The sequence below is a fragment of the Kogia breviceps genome, chromosome 18, assembly GCF_026419965.1.
Source record: "Kogia breviceps isolate mKogBre1 chromosome 18, mKogBre1 haplotype 1, whole genome shotgun sequence".
Taxonomy (NCBI): domain Eukaryota; kingdom Metazoa; phylum Chordata; class Mammalia; order Artiodactyla; family Physeteridae; genus Kogia; species Kogia breviceps.
In genome coordinates, this window is record NC_081327.1 from 45680509 (window position 1) to 45694798 (window position 14290).

Genomic DNA, 14290 nt, shown 5'->3' on the forward strand with positions numbered 1-14290 from the left:
GGCCTCACGAGACCGAAACAGGCCGCACGTGTCAGGGGGCGGAGCCCTACCCTGATGTGAAGGCGCGTGTCGGCTGGAAGGAGGACTAACGCTGGCAAACCGTAGTTGGCTTCACGCGTCCAGGGAACTTTTTCTTCCCTCCTGTCCCGCCCCCTTCCCTGTCCTTGTCCCACCTTCCGACCCCCGGCAACGGTTGTGGCTGCTTCCCCGCTTCAGCTGGGGTGTTGCTGAGCGCGGAGCCCGAGGGCGCCTGTGAGGTAAGGAGAAGCTGCGAGGCCGCTCTGGCGTCCCCGTCCGCGCGGACCGTGGCGGCCCGGGACCCCCAGCGCCCCCCCTTTCCGCTGTGGTCTCGGTCAGGGGGCTTCCGGCGTCCCTCGTTTCCCGTCGGTTCTGCCTGGTCTGCGGAAGGCGCGTCGCGGCGCCGGGACTCCGCCCGCCGGGGCCGACAACGCGTCGCCCGGTCTCCCTCAGCCTCTCTGCGGCGGTGGCGTCTCGCGGACCCGTGCCCGGCTGCCCGGGGCCCGCGCACCGGCTCTGCCAAGCGACCGCAGCCCAGCTCGGAGGCCCAGGGCGGCCGGGGTAACCTCGCTCCTCATGCCCGCCTCGGGCAAGCAGCGCCCACCCCCACCCCGCAGCGTGGGTCGGGCTTGTCCAGCTGGGTCGTCTCTGCAGGCGGAATTGTTTTCCCGCGTGGCACCGTGCGGTCTGCTTGTGCTTAACTAACCAGTAAAAGTGCTGCAGAGTCAGCGGTGAGGTTAGGGGGAAACGTCCAGGTCGGGGCGGTGAGCTGTCTTCCCAACGTTTGACCCTTTGGGCCTGATGTGTATGACACCGAGATTTGATTCAGGCATCTTCACGTCCGTTTCGCCCGTGCCTTGTGAGCATGTTGTCGGGGGCTGCGGGGCGGCGAGGTAGCCGGGCTGAAGGGGACACGTTCCTAGGGCTAGAGATTTGTATTAAGTTCTCAAACTTGGCTGATCACCTGGTGCACTTGTTGAAAAATACAGCACCCCGGACCTCAGGATCAGAATCTCCAGAGAGGGAGGGAGCGAGCGAGTGAGTTGTAAAACACGTGTCCCAGGTGGCTCTCATTTGGAGGCAGGTGTGGGAAATGTGTTAATCCGTCTCTTCTCACCCAGTCTCCCTCGTGACCAGCAGCCAATTTGTACAGGTGTTGTGACCATGCAGAGGAACAGCTCAGAAGGAGTTGGAGCTGTCCTCTTGCTCTTGTTGGTGTAAGCAGATCTGAGCATAACCAGCGTCAGTATTGAGATTGTTTAGCAGAAAGTCTTCTCCTTAGCAGAAATTAAACACACAATTTACTTTCAACCAGGTGTGTGTTCTACTTTGTTGTCTTTGACATCTTCCGTTTCTTCTCTACTGGCTTTATCTCCTTTGCTCTCAAGTTTTATTTTGCTTTAGCTGCCAAACCTACTGGAATAGACTGTGATGCCTTCTGTGCCTTCATTGTTTGCATCCACTGTAAGTCCTTCTTTTTTTGTCCTCATCACTTCACTGACTCTTGAAGGTCATGATGAGCACAAGGTCAAAAATCCTTTTCTTGGTTCTTATCACCCTGGCCTTTTAGTCTTATTTCTTCCCTCTTGAAACTCATCTGTTGTTATGTTTTTGTTTTGTTTTTTTTTATTATTTATTTTTGGCTGCGTTGGGTCTTCATTGCTGCGCGCGGGCTTTCTCTAGTGGCGGTGAGCGGGGGCTACTCTTTGTTGCGGTGCGTGGGCTTCAGTAGTTGTGGCTCACAGGCTCCAGAGCGCAGGCTCAGTAGATGTGGCACACGGGCTTAATTGCTCCGCGGCATGTGGGATCTTCCCGGACCAGGGCTCGAACCTGTGTCCCCTGCATTGGCAGGTGGATTCTTAACCACTGCGCCACCGGGGAAGTCCCTGTTGTTATGTTTTTAATGCTACATTTGCAATTCCGTTTTTCTATTCGGGCAAGTGCCTTGTGGTTCTGGCCTCCCTCACAGCTGCCCTTTTTTAATCATCTAATCCTAACTTACAGGTAGCATGAAGTAATGATTCAGTGGCAGACTCTGGTGCTGAACTGGCAGGCTTTGAATTGAGGCTCTGCCACTCACCAGTATTGTAGCATCTTGGATCAGTCACTTCACGTCTTTGTGCCTCCTTTTCTTCAAGTGTAGAATAAAAATTGTAACATCTTCTAGATTTGTGAGGGTTAAATTAGTTGTATACATAAAGCAGTGCCTTGCACATCATAACTACCTATAAGGATATAACCTTTTTTTATTTTTATTTTTTTATTATTATTATTTTTTTGGTGGTACGCGGGCCTCTCACTGTTGTGGCCTCTCCCGTTGCGGAGCACAGGCTCCCGACGCACAGGCTCAGAGGCCATGGCTCACGGGCCCAGCCGCTCCGCGGCATGTGGGATCTTCCCGGACCCAGGCACGAACCCGTGTCTCCTGCATCGGCAGGCGGATTCTCAACCACTGCGCCACCAGGGAAGCCCATAACCTTTTTTTAAAAAAAATTATGTCAGTTTATTTAGAGATCTCCTCACATCTGGGGGCCTAGCCTTGAGATCTGAGTCATCACTGATTTTTTTCCCCATCTCCTTTGTTCTGTTCTCATTTAATTGTCAGGTTGTATTTCCAGGGTGCCTACGGTGACTGCTGGGAAAACGCTGATCCAGTTATACGTGGTCCCTGCTCTCAGAGAGCTCCATTATCCCAGGGGGCTAAAGGCTACCCCTTTCCAAGTGCTTCTGAGGCGCCACTTGCCATGTTTTTCCTGCATTTCTGCTTTAGTCTTGCAGCAGCCGCGTGAGGCAGGTATTCCTAGCCCATGTAACCGACGAGCAGCCCAAGCCACAGAGATTGAACAACTTGCTCAAAGTCATACAGCTAATGAGTGGTGGGGGAGATTATCAGACCCAGATCTGTCTGCTTCTGAAGTCTGTTTCCTCCTCACGCGGCTTGCTGTTTTGCTTCCCTGATTGGCAGACAACGTTACAGAGTGTGGCTGGCTCTGAGCTGGGGCTTGTGCAGGGTGTTTGGGGAAATATGGAACAGTTACCTAACTGAGTGCTGGGGGGAGAGTGGGAACAAATAAGATGTCAGACAGGCTCAGAGCTGCGGGGATTATCTTTATTTGTGGGGAGGGGTGGCAGGAACTATGCCACTGAGAAGGAACAGTCTGCACAGATCCCAGAGGTAGAAGAGAAAGTTCATGCCTGACACGTGTGAGGAATTAAAGTAGTTTAGGTTTGATGAGAGTGTGAGAGGAGAGAGAAGAGAAATGAGATCAGAGATAAGAAGTGAGCAGGGTCTTGCACTTCCTATTAAGGAATTTGACTTTTTCTCAGGGCACCAGATAGTCATTGAAGGGTTTGAGCAGGGGCACGAAATAGGATCTTCATTTCAGAGATGTGCTCAGGCCTCTGTGTGAAGGCTGTGGGGCGTGGGGAGAATGGTGTGCAGATTAGAGGTGGGAAGCCCAGTTGGGAACCTTCTGCAGTAAACAGAGAGGATGGCGGGCTGTGCTCAGTTCAGGGCAGTGGAGATGGAGAGTAGATCCGTTGCAAGGAGATTTACGATGTAGGGTTGTTGGTTAGGCCTTGATGATTGACTGGAGAGAGGAGATGAGAGAAAGGGAGAGGAATGTGGGATGACATCCAGGATTCTAGTGTATGGTGTTCCTGGGGGACACGGGAAGTGGAGCAGAGTTGGAGATTGGGGAAGATGGCTTTACCTTTTGGATGTGCTCAGTTTGACCTGTGGGAGTCCAAGTGGAGGTGGCCCTTCTTCCACTAGATGTGCAGGTCTAAGGCTCAGGAGTGCTGTGGATTAGGCCATCAGTCATGGCAGGAAAGGGAATCACCCTGAACAGTGTTAGATGGGGAAGAGAAGCTGGCCTCGGAGCCCTGGGGGACGTCAACACAGAGGGAAGGGCAGAGGAGAGAGGCCAGCAAGATGTGATCGGGGCAGAAGGTGCCACAGAAAACAAGGAAAGTGTGTGTGAATAGGAAGGAGTGAGATGGTGCCCAGAAAGTGCCCTTGGAAAGTAGCAGCATTTGCGTTCCTGGTGAGAGGAGTGCAGTGGTCTGGTGGGGCAGGAGAGAGTAGGACGGGGGAAAAGTGAAAAAATATAAGCAATTCTTTCTGTACATTATTTATTGTGAAGTAGAAAAGACAGGCTGTGAAACACACGTTAAGAAATTTTTGTTTAAAAAGTCCACTGGCCAACTGTGCCATCACCAAGGTAATAAAAGGAGGACTTAAGACAAAGGTGGTGGCAAACAAGTGGACATCAGGGCAGCTCATTGCTTCAAAAATAACATTCTGGGAAAATATAATTGACACTGGTATTGGTGACCTTTGAGTGGAGGGAAATCTTACTCCTGTTTTTGGTTTTTCGCAAAGACCATTTTATAATTTAGAATTTTAAAAATTAAAAATTGCTAATTGAAGAGTGTTTTGGAGCTTTATTTCTTAAATCCCCTGGGCACGGGGTGGGTACTTGAGTACATCTGAATGCCGAGGAGAAGGAGGTAAATGTGAAGGTATGTGAAAGAGGGAGGACAGCTGATGGAGCTCGGTTCAGGGGAAGGGGGCAGGAAGGGGGATCCAGGCCACTGTAAGGGATTAACTTCTGACCCTGTGAAGGAAGGCACGGATGGTTTGCTGATGCAGGGAGGTTTACAGGTGGGGTTTTGGGGAACAAGATGAGACAGGTTATCTGCTTCGATGAAGGAAGAGAGGAGGTGGTGTTAAAGGTTGGGAGAAGAGCCATGTTATGGGTTCAGAACCCAGATGTAGAGAGAGCTGTGCCTGTGGCTTAGTAGGAAGTAGCCCGGAGCTAGGTAGGGTTGCCTGCTAGCTTAAGGCCCAAAGGAACAGGGTCTTTTCCAAGCGTGACTGAGTGGTAATGGTTCAGAAGCAAGGAGGATGCCGACCGTGCCTCTTGATGGTGAGGCCAGGGGAACGGGGCTGGCCGTGTGACAGTGACAGTTCCCTCAGGAGAGCTGCATTTCCGTTAAGACACAGGGTGGAGAGAACATGAGTGAAGTGTTACCGACCAGGGTTCTTGGCCTCCTTAATCAATAGAAATTGATAAGAGGCCAGACAAAAAATTCAGGCAAGGCTCTATTGGGCTCCTGCTGTAGCAGGCGGGAGTGAAAACAAGTAAGTTTCCTCTGATCGCTCCTCTGAGGCCGAGGCCGGCAGCGAGCTGGTTCCTTATATGGGGTGAGGGCAGGGGACGGTCCAGGAGTCAGGCCGGAGGGGTGGCTTGGGTGGTCTGCCCCCCCCCGGTGGTGGTGAGTGCAGGGGGCATGCGCAGGACCCTGCTTTTGCTCGCAGCTCTTCAGAAGTGGCAGTTGGCTTATTTTTGGTCTTTTTGTACCTTGTCCATAATTTCTCCCAGCTGTGCATGCATGTATATAGTTATTTTTAGTCCCTTATAGTTTCTTTATATTTTGTTTGTATTTCATTTGTTCAGGTGTAAGCACTGCAGCAAAGGGGCCCAGGTCCTAGTCTGTCTCATTATCCCCTGAGGGATTCTACACCTTTTATTCTTAAGGGGTAAAGGGCCCAGGGTCTCATCTTGTGGAACTTCTTCCTGACAGAGAGGGGCCGCAGACCCTAGCCTACCCTAGAGGTGTACAGTCCCTCTCTGACTGTTCCAAGGACCTGTAGGGACCTGGGCCACCCTCTGCTGGAATGGGTTGAATTCCAAAAAGAACACCACCAGTAGCCACTAAAGGGCCTAGAAAGGGAAGGAACCAGGGTAACTTTAGGGGGGATTCCTTAACTGATGACCAGGCAGTGGAGGCGATATTGCCGCTGCTAAAATTGTGAAGCCGGTCTGCCTGGGCATATATTTCCGTAATGTTAACTTCCACCTGTCCTATCACACTAATTCAGGTGCAGTAGGAAGGATTATCGCACAAACTCCACCTTGTTCTTCCAGAAGGTTATCCAGAGCTAGATGATTGTTAAGAACTAAATTCGCCAAAGAAACGAGAGGTCTTAAGTCCCATTAAGGCTTGTCTTGTCTGTTCCATCATATAACCAAGCTGTCTGATCTCAGTGTTGCTTCATGATAGGTACAGCCTCCCCATGGAGCTGCTAGTCCTGTGGCCAGCTCTGCCCTTGCTAAGATCATTCCTAGGGGACTGCCCTGGTGGTCCAGTGGTTAAGGTTCTGTGCTTCCAATGCAGGGGGCCTGGGTTCGATCCCTGGTCAGGGAACTAGATCCCACATGCATGCCACAACTAAAAGATCCTGCATTTCGCAACTAAAGATCCTGTGTGCTGCAACTAAGACTCCACGTAGCCAAATAAATAAACAAACATATATAGAGAAAAAAGATCATTCCTAGTGCTTTCTGGGTTTGGTGGTGAGCCTGACTGGTTCTGTTACAGATAAAAACCCCTCTTAACCCTGTAGTCCTTACAGCACACTCTCCTATGAAGTGAACATTACTAGTGCATTTATGCGCTATAGCTTGGTTGGAAAAGGACAGGGTCTGTCAATAATTCCATAACATATGATGGTTTGGGTGTCCGCAGAGGAAAACATACCCTTCAGGGGGTGCAGACCTGAATGTCTGTCTCACAGTTGTTAAGACCGGATAGCCCTTGAAGGACCTAACTGTTGTTCATACTTAAACAGTTAGGGGACAGCAGACTATTCTGTTGATGATTAAGCATATAAAGCTCTACAGCATTTTAAACAAGACGTTCATGTATGATCTGCTGAGTACAGTAGCAAGAATGGCAAACAGGAATCCAACCCACTACATCGTTTTACTTACCTGTCGATGGTGCCTGTCTTTTGAATAGGTATCTCAGATCTTCCACTGGCTTACAGGTGTTTTGCTCTTCTGTTGTAACCTGCGGGGTTTCTGGAGGTAAAAGCTTTAGTCTGGACAAATGTACCCAACTAGATATCCCTTGCACTTTGACAGCAGTGGGAGTGGTTCAGATTACTTTATAGGGCCCTTCCATTTTGGCAATAGTAGGTCTTTGGGGGACCCCTTTCCAGGTTTGAAGAAGAACTTTTCGTCCCTGGGATTTACTTGTGAAGGAACTGCTCCTTCCTCTGTATTTTTAGTGGGAGCTGGCAGTGCCTTGTGGGTATAGTTCAGGATTGTCTTCTGAACTTGTCCTAGGTTAATAATATATCTTAGGGCCTGGTTCACTTCTTCATCTAGTAGAATGTCAGTAGTAAGAAAAGGTCTCCCATAGGTCCTTTTATTTTTTTACTTGTTTATTTTTTAAGGAGTTTTTTAAAATTTATTTTTGGCTGCGTTGGGTCTTTGTTGTTGCGCGCGGACTTTCCCTAAGTTGCGGCAAGTGGGGGCTAGCTACTCTGTTGTGGTGTGCGGGCTTCTCATTGCAATGGCTTCTCCTGTTGCAGAGCACGGGCTCTTAGGCGCACGGGCTTCAGTCGTTGTGGCAGGCGGGCTCAGTATTTGTGGTGCACGGGCTTAGTTGCTCCGCGGCATGTGGGATCTTCCCAGACCAGTGCTCGAGCCCGTGTCCCCTGCATTGGCAGGTGGATTCTTAACCACTGCGCCACCAGGGAAGTCCTGAAGACAGTTTTCAGAAAGCAGAACTGTGTTAATACGGTCTTTTATTCAATTTTAACAATTTTATTTATTGAATAGTTAAGATAGTCACATTCCAAATTCAAAATATATGAAAGGGTCTAAAATGAAGAGTTTTCCTCTTTCCACTTGGACTTAATTTCAGGGAAATTTCAAACTTTTTAATTTATTTTTATTTATTTTTGTTTTTTGCGGTACGTGGGCCTCTCACCGCTGGGGCCTCTCCCGTTGCGGAGCACAGGCTCCGGACGCGCAGGCTCAGCGGCCATGGCTCACGGGCCCAGCCGCTCCGCGGCATGTGGGATCTTCCCGGACCGGGGCACGAACCCGTGTCCCCTGCATCGGCAGGTGGACTCTCAACCACTGCGCCACCAGGGAAGCCCTCAAACTTTTAAAAGTGGAGAGAATAGTATAAAGAACCCATGTACCCACCAGCCAGCTTCAGTCTGGCTTCATCTATTGCCACTGTTCCACTGGATTATTCCCTGGTGTTGGCCTTATTTTAAAACAAGCTGAGAATCTGTCTTATACAGTGAAAGGCAAGGATTTCCTAAGTTGGAATTGCTGCAAATCTCTTTGGGGGCCATTTAAGAACTCTTTTACTACCACTGATCCCTTTAAGGTTTTATTTTGGGGCCACATACAGTATTTGCTTTTCCAGAGCTTCTTTCCCTTCTAAAGAGTGTCTTTTTTCTCTGTCTTTATGCCAAGAACTCTGTAGGAATGTCCCATACTTCCCCCCGAGGCTTCTGCTTCTGATAGATGGCCTAGTTGGCTCATCTTAGAAAACCTCCACAAGACATTTTCTGAAAGGAGAGGGAATAGGAAAGTGTAAGGGGTAGGGAGTTTTGAATCCCCGAAAGCTGAGGACTGTGTTTGGGTCTGTTTCTGTTGCTCAGAGCCCCTGTTGAGTTCCCTGCTGCGCAGGATGCCAGAACTGGAGACTCTGGAGATCATGAAGTTGGTGAATTGCCCCGAGACCTTCACCCTGGACATGAGGTGCATCATGGGCGAGTCCCCTTCAGTGCGGGGCTACTTCGTCCTGGCGGGAATGAACTCTGCTGGCCTTTCGTTTGGTGGAGGAGCTGGAAGGTAAGTGTTTCCCACTCAGGTTCGGCTTGCGAGGCTTCTTCCTTTCTGGAATTACTTCTGGTTCATAGGGTTTGTGATACACCTAATCCAGTGTGTTCTTAATAAGAGGAAGACACATGTCATGAGAGAGTTGTCCCCTTGAAAGTACTTGCCACGGGAGGCTCTCCCCATGTTCCAGACATGTCATTGTACAGAATGTTTTTGGAACTCCTCCTTTGGAGTTAGCCTTGGAGCCAGTGGGATGTTTTTTTGGAACTACTTCAGTCATAACAAATGTTGCTCATTCATGAAACTGGAAGTAGAAAGAGCAGGTTTGGACAATAAGATGACAAAATTTTTGTTAGACGTGTTAGCCTACTTATGGATTCCCAGATATGGTGGCTCACAGAACAGTTGGGTAAAGAGACTAGAAGTCCAGTGACTAAATTTCTGGATGGAAGCTAAGTAAAGGATCACTGGTTGCTTCTCTCTGAGGTTTTTCTCTTCCTACTGCTGTAAGCAAAAATACACAGCTCGTTTTCCACAGAGACATGGGCTCATGTTACGTAACATCTTACAGAAAGACCCAAATGAACTTTTTGGCCAACCCAATACTTGAGTGATGAGTCAAGTGCCAGGTTCTTACTATGAAGTCAGGTGTTAAGGCAGGACATCAACCATCGTGCAGAGGGAACGTATCTTATTTACCTGTTTTCAAATTCTCTTGTACGCTTTGGGAACAGGTACAAATGGTTTTATGTACAATGTTTATTCTTAGTGATGGCAAATACATATATCTGGTTACCACAGATGCAGGACATTTCTCAGGCAGACACGGCAAGAGTAGTGAAAATGTCCGTTTATTCATTTACAAACTTAGTAACATAAAATAAAATGGAAATCTGACTTGATAGAAATACAGTGCACGACGTTAACACCACATTTGCAGAGGGCAGAACTGCTCGGTCACCCTGTGTGCCTGTCATCACCAGGGCTCGTGAGAAACATCCCACTTACTAAAGTGCCTCGCACGTCTTCAGGACCACATGCTGATGCTACACATGGGATAGAAAAAGGCTCAGCTGAACTGCACGTTTACAAATGCAAAGAACGAGTTGTAGCCTTTACAGTAATTACAATGGCATTTTCTTACATCCCAAGAGTTGACCAGAGAGTAAAGTGTTAGTTAGCTGCACTGCTGGAAGACCCTTCACTGAAACGAGCTGCAGAAGCTTTCGACCCTATACCCATCTGTTGAAGGTACTTTTTTTCGTCTCCACCCACCATGTGACACTCTGGAGTGTAAGGCACTAGAACCAGGCTTGGAGGAAAGAGGTGCCCCAAGCTCCAGTTCTTGGTGTGCAAAGGAAATCCTGGCATAGATCCACTGAAACAGATGCTAAAAGGTATCCTCTCCACTTCTTACAATTTCTGTCCTTGAGAGACAGAGAAATGAGAAGGCAGAAAGTCTGCAAAGGATGAAAATAGGCGTATCTAAATATCATGAGAAAAATGGCCCATGAAGATATGTGTAATTCCCCAAGGCTTCTGCTCAGAGAAGTCACGAATCATACACAAGGAACCACTCTGGTGTTTAACGGATAAAAGAGAAGGCAAAGACGTACAAAAATAGTTCTCTTGAAAAATAGTGTATCTGTCCTGGTAAGGGACTGCATCTGCCAGCCCCGTGATGACAGTGAAGAGCCTTACAACTAAGGGAGCACCTGGAAGTGGAGGGCGGCGGCAGCGGGTGTGGGGAGCGGCTCTGACGCGTGGCTCCCTAGCGCCCTCACGACTCACTGCAGGACGAGGCTACTGCCCGTTATTTCATCCGCCGTCTCTTCCACTCAACTGTGCTGCTTCTGAGTCCATGTGCCTGCACGTGACATGTGCCAGGTGACAGTTCCTTCCTCGTGAGGAACTTTTCCCTACCTCCTGTTGATAAAATGCTGCTTATATCATTGTGAGGGATGGGGTGTGTGTGTGTGTGTTCAGAAAGAAAACGAACACAGTAGGTTATACTTCAGGATTGAGCACTGCTGACCAAATCTCTATCTTAGATACTAAATATACTTAGATCCTTGCTGCCTACACTGGCCAAGAGGCAACAAAGATATAAAAAGGAACTTGTAGTTAATGCCTGGAAGCCAGCCAATGCAGTTGTTTTACAGAGGCAGAAATCAAGGCCGGAGGGGTCATCTCTCCAGGGAAGCAAAATCACTTTAGGAAGCTCCTAGCATTCCTGCCACCTACATGGTGGCAGTGGGGAGGGGTTAACGTCGCAAATGCATGCAAAGGCAGGATAAAGCAGAAAGCTGAAGAGTTATTTTTCACGTTGAGTTACTTTCTTGGAAACAACAGCCTAGGAAAGAAGAGATAGAGCTAAAACTCTTCGTCTGTACAAGGAGGTAGAATCCAGGGACAGCATACCTCCTGATGAGAATCAAACAAGCGACCTGGTGCTACTCCTGCAGAAATGGGAACTTTGGGGCCATAGTGAGACTGGGGTTAATCACTGGGCTAAATGGCATCTCTTGCATTTGGGGGGTACAGGGACTCCTCAGAAAAGCACTAGAATGTAGTGGGAACTGTTCAGTTTTCTCTCCTGGAGCATGTCCTGCCCATGCAGTGCTATGTGACCAAAACAAGTTCAAGGACATCAAATTGTGCTATCCAAGCAGGTAGGTCTTGTCCATCCCTGTTTGCTCTAAAAACTTTCTGAATTAGAGCTTTCATCACAGACAAGAAATCTTCCATGTCAGTCACATGACCATGGGATTTACATGTGGCACAAGTAGCTAACAAGTAGCTAGGGGCTTATCTCAAGAGAGGAGAAGGCTCACAGGAGACTTGCAACCTTGATTCTACATCTGTTTGAAGCCAACACACTTTGTGTTTCTAGGTTCAAAATGATTCTTCAATTGCATATGCTGAGAAGATTGTGGAGCCCCTCTCCCAGTACAGCACAAGTGGTGATAACATCATTTCAGAGAGAAGAAAAAAGTACCAACCACCTAAAACAAGAGTCCAGCTACTCCTTGAGCAATCCCTCCAATCTCCAGGGAGAGGTGAGTTGTCACAGAAAGCAAACACGTGCGGTCCCAGTGTCCAAGTCGGGGATGACACAGAAATGAAGATGTTTTGATTGTCAGCTATACTTGAGGCAGGAAGGAATCACCCCCTTCCCTTTAGGACCAAATAGAGAAACCTAGCAGATTCATATTGCCTATATTTGAATGAACCAAAGGAGACTTGAAGGATGAATTGTAAAGTGCCGGAAGATACATATGTAAGTTTCAGGGCACTCAATAAACAAGTGATTCCCCCCAGATTCTTAGAAGTGTGACCCCTGTTTATGGACAAGATGTAATTTATGCATAAATCTAGATTTTCTTTTGGATTCCATCCCAAATAACTTTCCCATTTATACAGATGACTTTGCAGTGGTGTGCATGGGATACCTTTAGTTCTACATCTGTTTCCATCTTCTTGGGTCAGTCGGCTCCCTGCTGCTAACACCTGCATTGTCCGGTGCCAGTTTCCTGCTCTCCAGCTGGGCAGCACCTCTCCTCTTTGCCTAGAAGCAGCATCTCTCAGCTAGTTAAATTCACATTTGCCCCAAAATACCAAGGCCCCCCGACAGAATTCTAATACATACTCCCTCATTTCAATGAAGACCTCGTAAGAAGGTGGACACTAAAGTCAGTGATCAAGTGGATAAACAGAAATCCCAGAGAAATGCCAGAGCAGGCAGACACCTGAGAATTGTAAGCTGCTCTAATAAAATGAAAGGATTGTCTCTAATATACTTATAGGCCTATCAGAACTAACGCATCCAAGATACCAAGATAACAAAGGCTATGATTAATTAAAATCTCTAGCAGCCATCTGTTTGCAAGGGGAAATTAAGTGTGGGGATGGATACCACAGTCTGTGCGATCCAAGTTCCACCCTTAGAAAACAGAGACACTGCTTAAAAGTGTGCAGGGCACTCTTACCCCAAGTTACCTTCTATTCCAGAAGATGTGGAGAGATGTCTGGAAGGAAGACGGAAAGCAGACCTTGGGCTCAGGTAATATGCTCTCCACACTGGGAACTCTCAAGGGACCCAAGTGGGTCATCTCTGGGTGGATCTGTGTCTTTTGTGCGGGGGAAGCAACCCTGGGGTCGCAGTAGCTCTCTTCACCTCAGCGTGGCCACAAGGTTTAGTTACTCAGCCAGGATGCTTGTCCTGCCTCCCCCGTCCTCTTCTAAGGGAGAGAGCGTGCACTGAGCCAGTGGGCCTGCTGCGGAAGGGACACACGAGGCTGAACTGGAAGTCACATGCGCTCGGAGAAGAAGAACGTCAAGGTGGGGTGACTGAACTGTGAGTAGCTGAAAGAAAAGCAGCACTGTTTCATAGAAAACTCAGCATCGCTGGAGCTTAGTTTGAGGTCAGACCCTTTCAGCTAGGAAAAGCAACACTAAAGGCAACATGGTCTTTCCCTTTCAAACACTGTGGCTTATTTGTTTACTCGGTTAAATAAACCACAACCCCCCTCATTACAGCGATTAGCAAGAGATGAAGAAAATTACAGGCAGCTGGCCCTAGCCCAACAGTCTGATAACCGGGTCAGCAGGGAGGCCCAGGATGGTTAACTACGGATCTGTGCTAAACGCCAGGTAACGCCCACACGATGCCTCTCATCAGCGAGGTAGATGGTCATCCTCCTGCCAGAGGTATCACGGTGCCGGCCCACAGCACAAAGGAATGGGAGAAGGACCTGCCTGGCTAAAAGGCGTGAGCTATTCCACGGCGGTATCACGCAGACAGCAGCTAGCCAGAATTCACAGGTCACTCCAAGAAAACTTAGCCCCATGGAGATGGACTCTTACCCTGAGGCCTGCTTCAAGACACAGCATTAAGTCAGGCTGTCACTGTAACCCACTTCCACACGTGGAGTCCACCTCTGTCCTGCCTTCCCGTCCCCACAGGAGCCTGAGACAGGTGGAGGGACATGACCAGCCCAGAGTATCAGGAGATGGGAAACTGCAGGAGGAGGGAGGAGGAGATGGAGGGACAAGAGAGGGTGCAAAGGAAAAGTTTTAAACGCTGAAAATTATATCAAGGAGGTAAGAGGTGGGAGGCAAAGGTTAAATCAAGAAGAGGGATGGGATCAGGAGGAGGAGAAAAGCTCCTAGGATGACTAGAAGTTGAGAAGGTGGCGAGACTGCCTGACATTACTTCCCGTGCAAGTCACTTAGCTCCACGTCCTCCTTTCGGCGCTTATGGGTGAAGAGGGAGGTGACCGGGTAGAGCTTGGCTTTGGCCTGGAACCGGTGTCCTGCGATGTCAATCTCGTATTCTCCCCGGTTGATGAAATCTGCTGTCACCACCTGCTCTTCTCCGGTGTCCTCGGAAAAATTGTGCACGAAGCCCAGGCACACGTGGCGCTCCAGGGTGTAACCGTATGCGCTGCTGGTGGTCTTGCCCACGTACTGCCCGTTTCGGTAAATGGGCTCCCCCCACCAAGGCCAGAGGTCCAGGTCTGTGTCGTGGTCGTCCAGGATGAACATAGTGAGGCGTTTGTACACCCCGTTCTGCTTCTGCTGCAGCAGGGCATCTCGCCCAATGAAATCCATCCCCT

The 14290-nt window shown here is 48.9% G+C and overlaps 2 protein-coding genes across 17 annotated transcripts in view; one reads left to right on the forward strand and one right to left on the reverse strand.

Annotated features, from left to right (window-relative positions):
• The window catches only part of LOC131745573 (pyruvate dehydrogenase phosphatase regulatory subunit, mitochondrial-like), a 62403-nt gene that overhangs the window by 24759 nt on the left and 23354 nt on the right, over positions 1-14290 (forward strand). For 5 of the 13 annotated variants that reach the window (XM_067019569.1, XM_067019577.1, XM_067019568.1 and 2 more), the window contains exons 2-4: positions 8492-8684; positions 11566-11731; positions 12684-12735. In XM_067019569.1, coding sequence (XP_066875670.1) covers positions 8492-8684; positions 11566-11731; positions 12684-12735 — 411 coding nt within the window. Of the gene's footprint in view, positions 1-27; positions 258-856; positions 878-8491; positions 8685-11565; positions 11732-12683; positions 12736-12918; positions 13157-14290 lie in introns of those variants that run through there. The other 8 variants (XM_067019570.1, XM_067019575.1, XM_067019572.1 and 5 more) reach the window with 5 other exon arrangements.
• Positions 9508-14290, reverse strand: part of LOC131745565 (pyruvate dehydrogenase phosphatase regulatory subunit, mitochondrial) — a 40575-nt gene continuing 35792 nt past the window's right edge. For all 4 annotated transcript variants that reach the window (XR_010837808.1, XM_059046079.2, XM_059046082.2 and 1 more), the window contains one exon: positions 9508-14288. Coding sequence is in view for 3 of the 4 variants with exons in the window: in XM_059046079.2 (XP_058902062.1) it covers positions 13884-14288 (405 nt within the window). In the remaining variant the exon portion in view is untranslated. The remainder of the gene's footprint in view (positions 14289-14290) is intronic.